The sequence below is a fragment of the Nelumbo nucifera genome, chromosome 6 (assembly GCF_055504915.1).
Source record: "Nelumbo nucifera cultivar China Antique chromosome 6, China Antique-T2T, whole genome shotgun sequence".
Classification (NCBI taxonomy): Eukaryota; Viridiplantae; Streptophyta; class Magnoliopsida; order Proteales; family Nelumbonaceae; genus Nelumbo; species Nelumbo nucifera.
In genome coordinates, this window is record NC_142654.1 from 28,659,647 (window position 1) to 28,677,101 (window position 17,455).

Here is a 17,455-nt window from a genome sequence, read left to right on the forward strand (position 1 = left end):
TTGGTTCTGGCAAAGTTGAGAAGCAAGAAGGGCAATGCTCATGTGGCCGTGAACACTGATTCAACATCCTCATCTAGCACAAGAGGAACACCTTTAGAGACCTTAGCTGCAGTTTGGGCTGCCCTAATACAGTTAGAAAAGGAAGTTGGAAGTTCATCTCAGCCACCGCAGTCACCATTAGCTCCTGCCACATCTGCCTTCGCACATTCAGGCACTCGAGCTTCAGCCTACCATGCCTCAACTCCAGGTACTACTGAACCTTGTTGGGTAATAGATTCAGGTGCATCCGACCACATGACTAGCTTGCCTTCACTGTTTACCACTTACCATTTGTCTTCGGGTAGGGATAAAGTATCTATTGTTGATGGCTCCCTGGTCCCTATTTCTGGGAAGGGTGACATCAAGTTATCAGATACTATCTCCCTGTCATCTGTTTTGCACGTTCCTAAGCTTGATACTAATCTTCTTTCAGTCAGTAGTATTACCAAGCATATGAACTGCTCAGTAACCTTCTACCCTGACCGATGTGTTTTTCAGGACTTGGAGACGAAGAAGGTGATTGGGACTGGTCATGAGACGAATGGGATCTATCTGCTCGGAGAGAGGTCTCGTTAGGAAGAGTCAGTAGAGAAGATGTCTTTTGTTTCTCAGAGTGTGAGTTCATTATTCTTACCGATTGGGTCATTTGTCCTTTCGGTCTCTAAAGAGTCTGTTTCCAGCTTTATTTGAGTCTATTGAGTTGTCTCAGTTGCAGTGTGAAAGTTGTGAGTTTGCTAAACATTGTAGAAAGTCTTATTTATTGAGTAATAAAAGGAGTAATAATTCTTTTGATTTTGTGCATATTGATGTTTGGGGGCCTTTTCACATCCCTTCCATGGGTGGGTACATATATTTCTTGTTATTTGTTGATGACCATACCCGTTTTTCTTGGGTTTATCTCATGCGTTCACGAGATGAGGTTCCTGCCCTGACCCAAAACTTTCACCAAATGATCCTAACCCAATTTGATGCCAAGATCAAAGTTCTTAGATCCGATAACGCAAAGGAATACTTTGCTAAACCATTGGCATCTTACCTTCTTAATCATGGGGTTATACACCAGAGCTCTTGCCCTCATACACCTCAGCAGAATGGAGTTGCAAAAAGGAAGATTAGGCACATCTTGGAGGTGGCTAGAAGTCTTATGTTTACCTCCAATGTCCCTATTCGCTTCTGGGGTAATGCTATCCTCACGGCGGTATATCTTATTAATCGGGTCCCTTCTTGAGTCCTTGATATGAGATCTCCTTTTTCCCTTCTATACCCAAGTGAGGAGTTGTTTTCTATTCCCCTTAAAACATTCGGTTGTACCTGCTTTGTTTAGCTTATCGGACCCCATCACTCCAACTTTGAACCCATGGCCTCCAAATGCATTTTCCTTGGTTATGCACAAACTCAAAAGGGTTATTGCTGCTATGATCCTGTCTCAGGGAGGAAGTTTGTCTCCATGGATGTCACTTTCTTTGAGGAGACACCCTATTGTCGTCGGGTTTTCTCCTTAGGGGGAGAGCAGTGAGAGTGGGGGTTTGAGTCTTTTTCTTCTGGGGGAGAGTAGTGAGAGTGGGGGTTTGAGTCCTTTTCTTCAGGGGGAGAGCAGTGAGAGTGAGGCAATTCCTTTACCTATTCCAGATGAGAGCTGCAATGGTGAGGGTGGTCAGAGGGATCAAGAGTTGAGGGTTTATCACAGGCGATGCAGGCAGGTTGATCCCGGTCATCAGCAGTTCAGGCCAGCTCCAATCTCATCTGCAACTCCAAGTCCAGGTATTACATTCCCAGGGCCCACAGAGACTTCCTCTATTGTTGCCATTTCACCTCCTGCAGATGACCTTGACCTTCCGATTGCCATCCGTAAAGGGAAACGACATTGTACCACATCCACAGCCCACTGTATTTTCCAATTTTTATCCTATGATCGCCTATCTCCTACCTATAGGTCCTACCTTAGTTCTGTTGCCAATGCCCCTATTCCAAGAACAGTGCAAGAAGCCCTATCCGTCCCGGAATGGAAAGATGCAATGCAGGTTGAGATGGATGCCCTGTTGAAAAATAACACCTGGGAGCTAGTTGATCTGCCCAAAGGAAAGAAACTAGTTGGCTGTAGATGGGTATTTACCGTGAAGCACAATGCAGATGGATCCATTGAGAGGTATAAAGCTCGGTTAGTTGCAAAAAGGTTCACCCAGACTTATGGTATAGATTACTTGGAGACCTTTGCCCCGGTAGCCAAGATGACTACCATTCGAGTCCTATTATCCCTTGCAGCAAGTCACACTTGGCCTTTATACCAAATGGACATGAAAAATGCTTTTCTGAATGGAGACCTGCAGGAAGAGGTTTACATGCGTTTGCCTCCTGGATTCTATGATGCAGAAACAGGTAAGAAGGTCTGCCGGCTCAACAAGGCTTTGTATGGTTTGAAGCAGTCACTAGGGCTTGGTTCGATAGATTTAGACTAGCCCTTGTGAAGTTCGGTTACGTATAGGCCTAGTCAGATCATACTCTATTCATCAAGAGGGTAGAGTCCTCCTTGACACTACTTGCAGTATATGTTGATGATATTGTGGTGACAGGGAATGATAGCCATGAGGTTGAGTCCCTTAAACAACTCCTTCATCAAGAATTTGAGGTGAAAGACCTTGGTGTACTTCGGTATTTTTTGGGTATTGAGGTTGCTAGATCCAAACAGGGGATCTTTATCTCTCAGAGGAAATATGTTGTAGATCTGCTGGCAGAAACTGGAAAGTTAGGTGTCAAGCCTGCGGATACACCCATTGAACAGAACCACAGGATTAGTGCAGAGAGTGGGGAGCCTCTTGAAGACAAGGTTATGTTCCAGCGATTGGTAGGAAAGCTCCTATATCTCTGCCTCACTCGACCAGATATTACTTATGCTGTTAGTGTTGTCAGCCAGTACATGCATTCTCCTAAAAGTACACATCTTCTTGCGGCAGAAAGGATATTAGCATACTTGAAGAGATGCCCGGGTAGGGGTATACTGTTCAAGAACAATAACCACATGAAGGTGGGAGGTCTATACGAATGCCGATTGGGCTGGGAGTGTTGATGATAGAAGGTCTACCTCAGGATATTGTGCTCTTGTGGGAGGTAATATTGTCTCTTGGAGAAGTATGAAACGGAGTGTTGTCTCCCGATCTAGTGCCGAAGCAGAATACAGGTCAATGGCTAACGGAGTGGTTGAAATCCTATGGCTGAGATCTCTACTTGAGGAGTTGGGTATTGAGTATGAGAAGCCTCTGGTGCTGTATTGTGATAATCAAGCAACTATTAATATAGCACATAATCCAGTGCAGCATGACAGAACGAAACACATTGAAGTTGACCGACATTTTGTACGAGAGAGGGTCTCATCTCAAGAAGTATGCCTCCCTTACATCACATCCAGTATGCAACTAGCAGATATCCTCACCAAAGCCGTATCAAGAAAGAAGCTAGAGGCGGATGTATCCAAGTTGGGAATGATGAACATTTATTCCCAACTTGAGGGGGAGTGTAGAGAACACTGATGTGGGCCCCACAGCTGTGGTCCCACTCTCTCTCTACTCTTTCTCCCCTCTCCTCTATACCTTTTTCTCCTTTTTCGAACCTGAAATCTATTAGGGTTCAAGGCTGATAGCAGTCTTGAACATCTACTGAAGACGTTTCAATAATATTAGGATTTCCACATGCAAAATGAGTAGATTAATAAGAGAATAGATGAAATGAAAAACCTAGAAAAAGTGAAAATTAATTGACGATAACCTTACCTGTATGCGCTTTATGTGTTAATATTCTTCAACTCAATACTTCTAGTACATATGCAGAGTTGCTGTTTTCTCATGTATTAGATACTAAATAAAGAAACCAGTAATATGTGGGAATAAGTCTCCTTCACTTTATCTCAAATTGCCTTTGCTGTAGGCAAGAATAAACTATTTCTACTTATGCATGGCTACATGGAAAGCACAAGCCATGACATTACCAGAAGATTCTCTTGCTCCCACTTAGCATATTTTGGATTGTCATTATCTGGTTTAGGTTCCTTTTCAGTCAAGTATCCCATTTTTTTTTCTCTTTGACGGGTCCACCTATTCTAAACTTTTTCAATTGAGCCCATTGGTATTTGTACCATCAAGCTTTAGAAGTGATGGGTATGTGCATAGGATCAAGTACCAAAATTGCTTCCTATACCATGGAACTTGAACTAGCACTACTGGATTCTGTATCAACAGGTCACCTTAACAATTAAAAAAAGATAACACCAACAACTGCTTATTGCCAAGAATCCACCCAAACAACCACCCCAAGACAAAAGAATATAGCTTAGTAGCAGCAATCTTTCCTAGGTATCACCTGAAGCATAGGGAGACTTCCTCCTACAAATTCTATCTCACTAGTTATGGGCAGTGGTAAAACATAGGCGCCGGGATCCTCACATAACCTTCAATTCTTTCAAATCACTCACTGATTGATTCTGGCATTCAAGAAATATCTTCTGGATCAAACTTTCATAGCCAGCCTGACTAGATTTAATCTACAAGCCTAACCGGTTTTTCTGGAAAACTTCTGAAGATCCTCTCTAGGTTAACATACGCAGGCAGAATAAGAATCTAAAAAAATCACTTAAGCATCTCTAAAAATTAGGTCCAAGATAGAACACAATTGGTCAGTGCTCTTACTCTACCTTTATGCCACTAACTGGAGTCATAAGGTCTTCCTCATGTGCACAGATGAAAAGAATCATTAGAGGAAGAATTATTTTCACTTGCTCTGTTACCAAGGTTTTGATCAATGAGAAAAAATAAAGATGACAGTGTAAAGTAGGAAGGAGGAATAACAGAGGAGGGGAAGAGAAAAGAATTAATGTAGAATAAGAACTCAGCCATTGAAATGGCCTTTTTACCCTTAAGCAGAAAGAGACTGACAAAAATATCCCTACTCTTCGTAGGCAAGTCACATAAGTACCCTTTTTGACTATTGTCTACATCTAACAAGCAACCATCAGATTCAGCTACAGGGGGTGCGGAGCGGAGCCATGGGGATAATGTTTCACCTTGTTGAAGAATCTATGTCTATGTGATGCCATCTACTCAAATTATCATCCAGAGAGCAATAATATTAAATTGCATCTATAAATGATATTACTGTAAAATAGACTCAACCCCAGAACTCCACCAAAAAGGGGAAAACAATAACAGAGAAACAAGGATGCCTTGGCCTGGAATATCACTTCTTGATATTCCACCTTTGGCAATCCGTCAGATGATGCTCTACTCATGCATGTTGATTCTATCCACTTCCACTTTGTATCTATTATAATTTTTTGTTTAGTTTGTTGTCATCTTGGTTGTCTTTAACTTGTAAAGTTGTCTGCAAACTTTTCTTGATAAGCCCTAGAATCTTACAGTTATGGATTCTTATATTACATATGCAAATGCTGCTTCTTAGGCTACAAAAAAGAGGCTTGAACTAGAGGAGGAACAGAAGCGCAAAATTAACCTTATTAATAACCTGGTCAAGGATGTTCAAAAGCTTGAGCAACAAATCTCTGATATTCAGGAGCAACATGTAAAAAATACACAGGTTGCTGTTCTTTTTGACTTGTGAATTACAGTACCTCTTTTTTTGTTAGGTTTAGTAATTCTAAAATTGCAACTCCTTGTTCTATTTGTGCATCTCCGACTTGATATTTTAACTGTCATCTTTTATTGCTTTATGCAGCTTACTTTCTTTTCATTCATTTTAGAGCTTAGGGACATTTGCATATTACAATTTTTCAGTCCATACATGATTAGTCACTAAAATGCTAGAAAAACTTGACTAAAACTAGATTTTGTAGTTTATTCTCACTTGAAGGGATAATATCTTCTTCCTTGAACTAAAATAGTAAACTATTTCTTTTCCTGAATGAAGAGTAAGTGCAAGTATTGGTGATATTTAGCAAGATTTCCATGAAATATCCCCATTTTGCTAGGTGACAATGCGAAACTTTCAGGGAATATTTTTTTCCAAATATCTCTGATATTTTGCTGATATGTTGGCGATATTTCAGGTTTCATTGTTAAACTATATATTTAATGTTTAAAATTTTAGAATATTATTAAACACTTTTCGATATTTCATTAAAATCATCACATTTTTTTTTTAAAATGTTTCCCCAAAAAAATTAATGGGGAATTGGTTATTAGATTATTGTCTTACTATTTTTCCAATAAAAAATTGGCTTACTATTTTGATATTATTCACTTACTAGGTTCAAAAGAAAAAGGAAAGATGCATATAACTACTAAAGTGTATTTTCAATCTAACCAAAACATGTAGTTACCAAAAAAGACAAAAGTCAAAATGGAAAATAAGTGACATATTTAAGCTGATAAAAAAGTAACATATTTAATGAAGAGAAGATGTCTAAAAGACTAAAAGGGAGACACAGAGAAAGATACCTATTAGTCTGTTAATTTTCTCCTAGTCGATTTATATAGTTCTTTGCTATAGTTTTTGAGCTTTAATGTGCAATTATACTTGTAATGATTTCATGAAGGTTTATTAACTAATTATGTGTTTCTAGAAAACTTTCTTGAGTTTTTAGAATTTCCAAATATCTTAGCAAATTTAGTGAAATATCAGTGAAATTTCACAATTTCTACATGGTGAAATGTGCACTAATATTGTAATTGCAAAGCATGAGTGCAACCACTATGAAGGAACTTGTATCCTTAATCCTTTTTTTTTCATTGGTTGAAGTACTGACATGCATCACCACCTTCAAAATGATCAAGATGATGCTTAGGTGGGTGTCTAAGTGACAATTCCTTTCTAGGGGCTGCTTTTACATTGCACCTTTTTGCATACATTTTTGGTGCATTCTTAGGCAAGAAAAGGGCGGTGCAGTCACATTATCATATGTGGTATTTTATTTGTGCTCCATGATACATAAATCATATAATGAACTTGGCCGAAATTGGGTATGTAGATGATACTGTTGTGATAGAAAAATAATTGGGCTGAAATTGAGCAGCTGATGTGGGCGATTCTCTATGAGCTGAGATTCTGGCTGTGATGAAGGAATTAAGAAGGCGAGGGAGCTGGGCTGCAGCAAACTCATTATTGAAGGGGATTTTTGTTGAAGGGATGGTCTCCTCCATCCGAAGGCTCACTGAAGTTGAACTTTGATGGAAGTAGCATGGGAAATCCAGGATTATCCGGAATGGGGGTACAACACCTAACAATCGAGGGGGATTCCAAAGTGGTGGTGGGTTGGTTGAAAAATCCTGAAGAGGCTATGTGGTGTTACAAGAATGAAATGAAGAAATTTAGTTGGTTGACAAGGAATATGTTGGTCACTGTATAGTGGGTGGGGAGATCAGCAAATACTTTGTCAGATGTGTTAGCCAAGCGAGGGGTAAATAGGGGAGAATTGTTTTGGGCTCAGTTGTGATTCTTGCTTTTGTTTCCTAGTTTACTTGTAAGATTCAAGAAGGGGCTGCAGCTCGCACCTCTCCCTGGGATGTTGTATGAACTCACTCTAAATCTGCTTCTGAATTAATAAATTTATTATCATTCATGAAAAAAAAGGGGGATTCAAAGTTGGTTATAGGATGGCTTCAAGAAGAAAAGAAAGGTCTTTGGAAGTTTTCTAATGAAAAAAGAATGTTCAATCGGCTAGCACAAGATGTGGAGATTCAGTTTTAGTAGATTAAGAGGTGTGCTAATTCTTTTTCCGATACCCTTGCTAAACAAGGGGTGGGAAGGGAACAACTGTTTTTGGGCATTTTGTAATTGAATTATTTTTCTTTGGGGAGGATTAAGAGAATTTACCCCTCCCTCTGTACTTCTTTCTATATTGAAAGTTTAATAAAAGGTTGTTATTGATAAAAAAAAATTGAGCAGCTGATGTTCTTCCTTAGAATTTTATTTGAAATTAAAGACGTGAGTACTAAGGTATTTTCTAGGCATTGAGGTAGTTCGATCCATGCGTGGCATGTTTTCTGGAGGCCCTGGAGTTTTTGGAGGATACAAGCATACTGGTGTGAAATCTGTGGGCATGCCCATTTATTAGCTTCAGATGGATAGATACTTGAAGACAAGCAAACAAGGGGATGCTTCTATTTTGGGTTGGAAGGTTATCATACATGTGCATGAGTCGGCTAGAGATTTATATGTTGTAATAATTGTTTGTACATGCATGTTATCAAGGATGTTCACTTGGTTGCCATAGAGTGTATTCTATCCCACTCAGGACCTGGGCCCGTATTTGGGTTAATTGGGGATTGTCCTGGGCTTCCTGTTTTAGTTGTGATGACAATGGGTAGCTCAGCCGAGACAGGCCCAATAAGCACATGCTTTCAGCTCTAGAGAGGGCGCCTGCTACTGCCTTAGAAGGTCCCGACTTGTATTCAATAGCAAAATCATACCCCATCAGCTTGTAGGCCCATTTATGATGGTCAAGGCCCAAAACTCGTTGCTCCAATAAGTGCTTGATAATGCGGTGGTCAGTCCTGACAATGAACCGCCGACCCAACAGGTAAGCTCTCCATTTTTGGACTACTAGGGCGATAGCCATAAGCTCCTTCTCGTAGGTGGACTTGGCTTGGGCTTGCGGAGAGAGGACCTTGTTGAAGTAGGCCAAGGGCTGGCCCTGCTGCATCAGGACTGCACCAATTCCGGTACCCGAAGCATCATACTCTACTATGAACTCCAGCTCAAAGTTAGGAAGAGCTAGTGTAGGAGGTGAGGTGACAGCTTCCTTAAGTGCTTGAAAGGCTTCTTCTAACTTCTGATCCCATTTGAATGAATGCTTTTTAAGCAGTTGGGTGAGAGGTGTTACAAGTATTCCATACCCCTTAATAAACCTCTGGTAGTAACTTGTTAACCCCAAGAACCCCCTAAGAGCTTTTGGGGAGTTGGGCCAGGCCCAGGAGATCATGCATTCAGTCTTCTCAGGGTCTGTGCCTACCTGCCCTCCAAAAATGATGTGGCCCAAGTAACTAATTTGGGTATATCCAAACGAGCATTTTGAGGGCTTAGCAAATAGTTGGTGCTGCTGTAGTAAGTTTAACACACATTGCAAGTGTTCCAAGTGAGAAGCCCAACTGGAACTATAAACTAGTATGTCATCAAAGAACACCAGAACAAAGAGACGCAGGTAAGGTTTAAAAATTCCGTTCATAATCCTCTGGAATGAAGAAGGGGCATTGGTCAACCCAAATGGCATCACAAGGAACTCAAAATGTCCATCTGAGGTTTTGAAGGCAGTTTTGTGGATGTCATCTGGATGGACCCGGATCTAATGGTAGCCTGACCATAGGTCCATCTTTGAAAAATACTTAGCTTGGCCCAGTTCACCAAACAATTCTTCAATCAGTGGTATGGGGTACCCGTCCTTGACCGTAATGCAGTTCAGGGCTTTGTAATCCACGCAAAACCTCCAACTCCCGTCTTTCTTTCTCACCAAAATCACTGGTGATGTGTATGGATTGTTGATGGGCCGAATTAATCCTTTGTCTAACAGCTCTGTCACCATTCGCTCTACTTCCACTCTTTGGCAATGGGGGTAGCGGTAGGGTCTGACATTGGCGGATGGGGCTCCTGGTTGGATGGGGATCCGATGGTCATGGGCTCGAGGGGGTGGTAATGTAGTGGATTCTTGGAAAACATCCGAATAGGCTCGAAGTAGTAACTGGAGTTGGGTCATTACCTCCTGTGAGTGGAGTGGGCCCAGCATGCATTAAGCCCATGTTCATCAGCAAGGGTGTTGAGTCATGTTGGCAGGCCTTGAGGACGACTTGCAAACTTCCCGTGGCTATGGGCTGGGCCTTAACCCCCTTCAGTGTATAAGGTTTACCATCATAGGTGAACTGCATGGTCAATTCGGTCCAGTCACACACCACTGGGCCCAACAATTTTAGCCATTGTATGCCCAGGACAATATCAGCCCCTGTGGACTCTAATGGATGTAGGCCCACTTTGAATTGGTACCCCTAAATCCACAACTCTATAGCTTTGCACCTCCCATCACATGTGATTTGGTGGCCATTTGCCACGTTTACAACAAATTGGGAAACCGGTTCTACTGCTAACCCTAGTTGATCAGCCAACCGAGGAGTAATAAAGTTCAAAGAGATCCCACTGTCATTCGGGACAACAACGCTCTTCCCTGCTATCAGCCCCTTCACTCACACGGTCCTGGGGGCCTGATAACTTGCCAAAGCCTATAGGGATATGACGTACTATTCCTCCTCCGGTACCACCTCCATTTGTTGTACACCCGGGTCTCCCGTTGGGGTATCCGGGTCCTCTCCCCCTTTTACTTGTAGTAGGAACACTTGTTGGGTCTCGCATTTGTGGCCAGGAACGGACTTTTCATCGTTGTTGTAGTAGAGGTCCTGGTTTTGGGTGGTGGTGGGTGCTGTTAGTAGAGGTCCTGGTTTTGAGTCAATCTTGGGGTAAGATTCTTTCTGATTCAAGCCCACCTAAGGCCCATTTGGCCTCCCCAACTTCTGTAATTTGTCCAACCTTTCTTCCTGGAGCTTGGCCAGGCCCACTGCCACCATCAAGGTGGTCGGCTGTATGGTGTTCACTTCTATTCTTATCTCATCCCTTAAGCCGCCTATAAAGCAATCCACTAGGGCTGTCTCCGGCCAACCATGAACCCGGGTGGCTAACCTTTCAAAGTCCTTCTGGTATTCTCTTACCGTACTAGTCTGCTTCACTCGGGAGAGTGATTCATTAAAGTTCTCATAAGTCATACCTAGAAGGCCCGAACCTCACACGTAGTGCTTTGGTAAGGTCTAGCCAGGTGGTCTGAGGGTAGGTTTCTGGTACCATTGGTACCACATAACGGGGATGGGATCAACACCTGAGTACAGAGGAAAGTCGATTTTAGCAACCTTGACTGGGTACACTCCTCGCCATGCGCCGCTGCTGCTTGATCCTTCTGCCTTTGGGGTTCTGGGTCCTACCGAGATTTGCTCGAACAAGCCTACAGGAGCTGAGAGAGTCTCCTTGATTTCCCTCAACTCACTGGTGGTCTGGCGGACTTCACCTTCTATGTGGTCAATACGTTCCTCTGCAGACGAGGATCTGGTGGTCGGCATCGTAGCTAGGCTCTAATACCAATTGTTAAGACCCTGCTCTTTCTGGGTGGCCGATGAGCTGGTTCGAGGGAGCTCGCCCTCCCGAAAAAGATGACGGTTGGAGAGGAGAGAGAGAGAGAGAGAGAGAGGTGTATGCACCCCAAGAAGTTTTCCCTCTCTTAACTGATTTTTCCATTCTCACCATTTCTCTTCTCTCTACTCTCTTTCTTAAATCTACTTCTTGGATGTACCATATTTGAAGTGTTGTCATTGTTTTCTTTAATTAATCAAGACAAATAATAAAATTTTGTTTAGCGGATTTTGGTTTTTGCCAGGGAATTTTCTCTTTTTTAATCCACCCAAAGGTAGCAAGCAAGGGACCCCAAATCCTAGCCAAGAAGCAGTGCAGAAAAATATGATTAGCTGTCTCCAGCACAAGAGAGCAAATCAGGCAGTTTGGATACTCCAAGGTCTGCTCTCCTCTAATGTTTATTGAAAGTGAGACACTTAGCTAAAGTTGTCTCCTTTCTCCTATCAAATATATAACCTAGCATGACCTAATATTCTAATCTAAAGGTTCAGATTTTACCTTCCTTCTTAAAATTCTGATCTGCATATAATTTTTTAGTCATTATGCATATAAGTGCAATGTCCAATATGTTTATTTATTATAGTTTTAATATGCTTGAGTACAATTTGTTTTTTTTATAACCAATTTATATATTTTCTTTTTAATATGAATATTATGTTTAGAAACTTTGTTTTCAACATCTAAGCTTATCTACATAAATTGAATATTTTTGTACTTTTATGTAGATGTTAGTTTATTCATTTATATATTACTAAATTAGTAAGTTTATTTGTAATTTTTTATGCATTTTGGGTACAATTTATTTTTAATTGGCCAATTTATATTTACTTATCTTATATATATATTCGTTTTAATATGAGTTCTATGTTTTTGAAATTTTATTTTATATTAATAAACTTTTCTACCTTAATAAAATAATCTCTTTACTCAATTTACATGCATTTTATTCTAATTTTCAGTGTAAATAATTTTATAAAGTGTTCAAATGAATATTTTTTCATCATATACGACTTCTTTATTGGAACTAAATGGCTTCTAAGTGAGAGTGGATAAAAAGAACTTAATAATTTTGCTCAATTTCTTTATTGTGTTGATAATTTCTTATTTATTTTTTGGTTTAAAGAAAATTCATTACTACCATTTTTAGTTTCGGGTTGGTCAGTCCCATGTCATGTATCATGGGTGAACATAACAATGGAGATGCTATTCTCACATACAGTACATCGAGACATAGAGTTGCACATTAGGATTATTAAATTAAGTAAGAAAATAGTGAAGAGATTTTTGGTTTAAGAGAGAGATATACTATGAGAGATTTTTTGAGTGTAAATTGTTTTATTTTATTTGTAACCAACCAAGTTTTCTTCAATTTTGCAAAGTATTTTACATTAATATGCTCTTAAGTTCGATGCTATTTTGATGAGGTATCTGCCTTTTGCCACAAGGCAGCTGAGGCAAGGCAGTTTGGCTCTGCCTCATCTCACTGACTTTTAAAACAATGAATGATACTAGTGATGCTAAGTAATACAAGGAGTCATTGAGATGAAGAAAGATGTCTTGAAGCATTTCCTAAATAATTAAGAATGAAACGATTTTTATGTTTGTATATTGGGTGGAATCTGCGGTGGCACACAGGTATTTCTAGTTTTCTTGGAAGTTGGATCATTCTGGAGTGGGCAATTTTGATTCTGGAGGTTTGCAGGGCCTCTAGAGTGAGTGCCCCTATTTATCCAGTTATTGCAACTCCTAATAAGGTTGTAAATCTTCCCTGTAAGGTTGAGTTTGATTCTATTTTTTGTTATATGTTCATTACAATTTAATAAGGATTTATTTGGGGCTAATTACAAGGACACTCTTGTTTAGTGTGCTAGCGGGAACTGTTGAATGTATAGTTGGAAGCTGAAGGAACATCAGATTTAACAATTACAAGATGATAATTCATGAATGATTCTTTGATTGTGAGCTAATTTGTTTTGATTGAAGATCCTAGGTGATGCATATTGCTCACTTGTTTAAGTGTTTCTAGTAGTGAGATTCTTTGTGCCTTTTATATGTTCTTGATGAGATTCTTGAAATGCTACAGGTTTTGATTGGTGGGGTCTTTCTTATGTTTAAGGCCTATGTATTTTTTGTTTTGTTATCAGATTGTTACATTATTTCTTCCAGGCAAAGCGAGCTGGGACTTGCTTAAGGGGAAGTTTTGACAGTCTTGGTTTAGTTGTCAAGACAAGCTATTTGGTCAAGATATTTCTCACTTGTTTAAGTGTTTATAGTAGTGAGATTCTTTGTGCCTTCTATATGTTCTTGATGAGATTCTTGAAATGCTACCGGTTTTGATTGGGGGAGGGGGTCTTTGTTATGTTCAAGGCCTATTTATTTTTTGTTTTGTTATCGGATTATTACATTAGTTCCTTCCAGGCAAAGTGATCTGGAACTTGCTTAAGGGGAAGTTTTGACAGTCTTGGTTTACTTTTCAAGACAAGCTATTTGGTCAAGATATTGTCTTAATTGACTCAGCCATTGAGGTCTAGCTATAAATTATTTGTATCTATCAGAGTTATACAAGAAAGGGTTATAGAATTTAATTATGAGACCATAATGCAATATGAACAATTTAGCATAACTGTTTAAATTGATTCAATATGTCAGGTTCAGCTATAAATGATCCATTGGTGTTCAACAAGATGATATTTAGAACTTAATCATGAAACCCCGGTACAATATGCATAGCCTATATTGATATGTATTGACAGAAATGACACATTTAGTGTCACAACATCTACTAAGAAATGACATTTTAATCTTGGCAATTTTGTATGGTACCTAAAGGAGTTTTACCAATCAGAATCCAAGGTGAATTTGAATGAAATACCAATTGATTGGTTATTAAGTTGTTAGGTACCATGCCTTTTGATACCATAGTGGGGCTCTTAAGTCTTTCTTAATATGAATGTGAAATTGCATTATGATTTGATTGTTGGGCATGCAGATTTGATTTTATTACTTATGCCAAGCAGCGATAGGATGTGACTTATACTGTATTTGTCATTTCTGGAAGGCTGAAGAATGTGAGATGGAAGAAAGACTGAAAGGACTAGAAGATGAAGTTGTTGTGGCCAATTTACATTTTACAAGGTTATTTTCTTATTGTTCATCAATGTGCCCATTCCAGATAGTCTGTATATATTTTGCCTTGTACTGCTTTCAGTTTCTCTTAACCGTAGCAATGAATCATTTCAGATTGATGGAAGAAGAGAATTCCCTTTCTGAAGACATATTGACCATAACAAGTGAAATCAAGAAAATTGTTTTTGAGGTGTGCATGTCTCTTGGATTTATCTTAAATTTATAAATGACAGATATGCTATTGAGTTCTATCACCTGTCACACGGATTTATTATCTTCTCTCTTCTATGTTTTAAATGCTTTGCTTGAAATTTCTTTTGGAGGATGCCGTTATATGACAACGCTCTTGCTATGGCTTCATCTACAGCTCTCTTTCTGCAAAATTTGGTTATAGGAAAATGTCTACATTAGTTTGGATGCCTATTTTATAGTTATCGTGATGAGTGATGACCATATAAAGTTCTGTAGCTGTAGCATGATATATGTCTTTTGTTGTTATTCCTTTTCCTGTAAAGGTATTATATCTGATTATTCCAATAACAATATGTTCTCAGTTGTAGGCTTCTTTTACTAACTCTTCATCTCTTGCTTTTATCTCTTTCATATATGTTCACTGAGTGCTTTTTCTTTCGACTTTGTCATTCTGATGCAATATAAAGTACTAATATGTTGGGGGAGCAAAAGATGAAAAGTAGATGGAAATCTAAGATTAAAGATGAGCCTGTGGATCTGCATTCAAAATGTTTTGACTAGCCAACATTTGATCAACCACTTATCTATATCTGTATATTAAAATGGAATGATCTGAGTTGTCAACCTTCTGCTCTGTTTTTTTTTTGGAATTTTTCAGCCAATCACCTTTAAGAATTTTATCTCTCCTCATTAACTCACTATTAACTCCCTCTCTCTCTCTTTTTCCTTAACTTCTTTAGTTATCCTTCCTCATTAATTATGCTATTAACTCTTTATCCTCCAATAACCCATGCAAGTAATTCTTTCTCCTCTCAATTACTCCATTAAATTGCCTAACATTCATCAACTCTATCTATATCTTTATCCATTTCAATTTAACTATAATTTTATATACCTTATGTATATTGAAATTAAATTATAAAGATTATTAAAAATTCAAATCCTATCATTACAATTTATAACATAATTAACTTAATTTAATGGGTAAAATACAAAAACCTCCCCTGAAGTTTCTTACAATCATAAGAGCCTCCCCTATTGTTTCATTTTAACAAATATCTCCCCTGAACATTTGAGAAACTCAACAAAAACCTCCCTTTCGTCATTGTCCCAGACGGAAAACGTTAGATTGATGCACCAGTTTTTTCCAAATACCCATTCTAACCTTTTATAAATTATTTTACATACAAAATTATTGAAATAACCCCATTTTAACTCAATAAAAACCTCTTTTAACGATCATTTGAGTAATTTTACATACAAAATTACCGAAATATGTTTTTTTGTTGAGTTAAAATGGGATTATTTCAGTAATTTTGTATGTAAAATAATTTATAAAAAGGTAGAATGGATATTTGGAAAAAAACTGGTGCATCAATCTAACGTTTTCCGTCTAGGACAGTTACGGAAGGAAGGTTTTTGTTGAGTTTCTCAAAAGTTCAGGGGAGATATTTGTTAAAATGAAACGATAGGGGAGGTTTTTATGATTGTCAGAAACTTCAGGGGAGGTTTTTGTATTTTACCCTTAAATTAATATAGCAATTATTTACTTCACAATAAAATATATTCTGTTTAATTATAATTTATAATCTGTTTAATATTCAATGATATATTAGTAGTCTAAATAATCTACTTTCATAAAAGTTGGATAATTTTAGTCAAATGGGTTCTGACCAAGTCAATGGTTTTTGATTTTTGACAAAACAATGGGTTTTAGGAACCTGGAATTAGAGGTTGAGTGACTTCTGTAGAGCTTAGCATTTATTCATGCTTCTTGAGTTGGTTTTTGAGTGCTTGCATATGAATTTAATCATTGGGCTTCATAAAATTTATGAATGTCTCATAGAATTCATATGAATTTAATCTTGGTTTTTGAGTGCTTGTCTCATAGAATCCATAAGCGTCTCGTTAGCTTCTCAAAAATTTATCAATGCCAGCTTCTAGATTTGATATTTCAATTTTGTTCCTTTTGTTTTTGTTTCCACTAGTTAGTCTCTTTTTATGTTCAACTTTCTTTCTTTTTTACCTAGTTGCATAAACATTATTTTTTTGGTTGTAAGCTCAGTTGAATAATTTTAAAATTGGTCTTATGTTCTTGGTTTTAACAAGATAATGGTGGGAATCTAAAAGTTTCACTTTGCTCAATCTTGCTTATATTTTAACTGATTTGTTTCTTGATGTTTCAGATCGATTATAATGAGAAAAAGTTTCGTGAAATACGTTCTCAAATTTGTGAACTTGAGCAGCATAAAACAAACAAGGTACTGATGTAATTGTTAGGTAGGTGAACTCTTTAAAGTCAGTCTTCAGTTTGAGATATATTCTTGAGGGTACATCAGCCGGACTTTCTTATAGGATCATTACATGAAACATGGATGCATGTGTACTGGGGTACCTATTTGTTGCCCCGACTTAGCCACTCCACCCATGTCCATGCAGGATGGCATTTCTCATCCCAAAGCTGCCTCTACTTGACTAGACCTGTCTTTTCCATGTTGATCTTGACATCTTTATCATGATTAGTGAACTTTAAGGTCTTGGATTTGAGATTTAGCCAACCTTAACTGGGCCTCATTATCCCTTCTTAATTTCCACTAGGTCCACCATATGTCTATTGTTATGTCTCTGAAGGCTAGAATGTCATATGGTTGTATTTAGCAGAATTTTCTTATGCACATTTATCATCTTGGATGTATGACATCATTTCCTGTCTCAACAGGTAACAGCTTTTGGAGGAGAGAGAGTAAGCTATCTCTTACGTGCAATTGAGAGACACCATAAAAAATTCAGAAGGCCCCCAATTGGTCCTATTGGGGCTCATGTGGTGAGTGCATATGGATGTACATGTATTTTCTGTCTTTATGATTTTACTACTATTGATACTCTAATAGTCATGGGAGATAGAATTTATTGAAGAAGCCATTAGATATCAAGT

At 38.5% G+C, this 17,455-nt stretch overlaps 1 protein-coding gene across 3 annotated transcripts in view; it reads left to right on the top strand.

Moving 5' to 3' along the window:
* LOC104598515 (structural maintenance of chromosomes protein 6B-like) overlaps positions 1-17,455 on the top strand; it is a 105,956-nt gene that overhangs the window by 23,031 nt on the left and 65,470 nt on the right. For all 3 annotated transcript variants that reach the window (XM_010260618.3, XM_088890107.1, XM_010260620.3), the window contains 5 exons: positions 5,485-5,619; positions 14,261-14,337; positions 14,443-14,518; positions 16,707-16,781; positions 17,240-17,344. In XM_010260618.3, the coding sequence (XP_010258920.1) occupies positions 5,485-5,619; positions 14,261-14,337; positions 14,443-14,518; positions 16,707-16,781; positions 17,240-17,344 (468 nt within the window). The remainder of the gene's footprint in view (positions 1-5,484; positions 5,620-14,260; positions 14,338-14,442; positions 14,519-16,706; positions 16,782-17,239; positions 17,345-17,455) is intronic.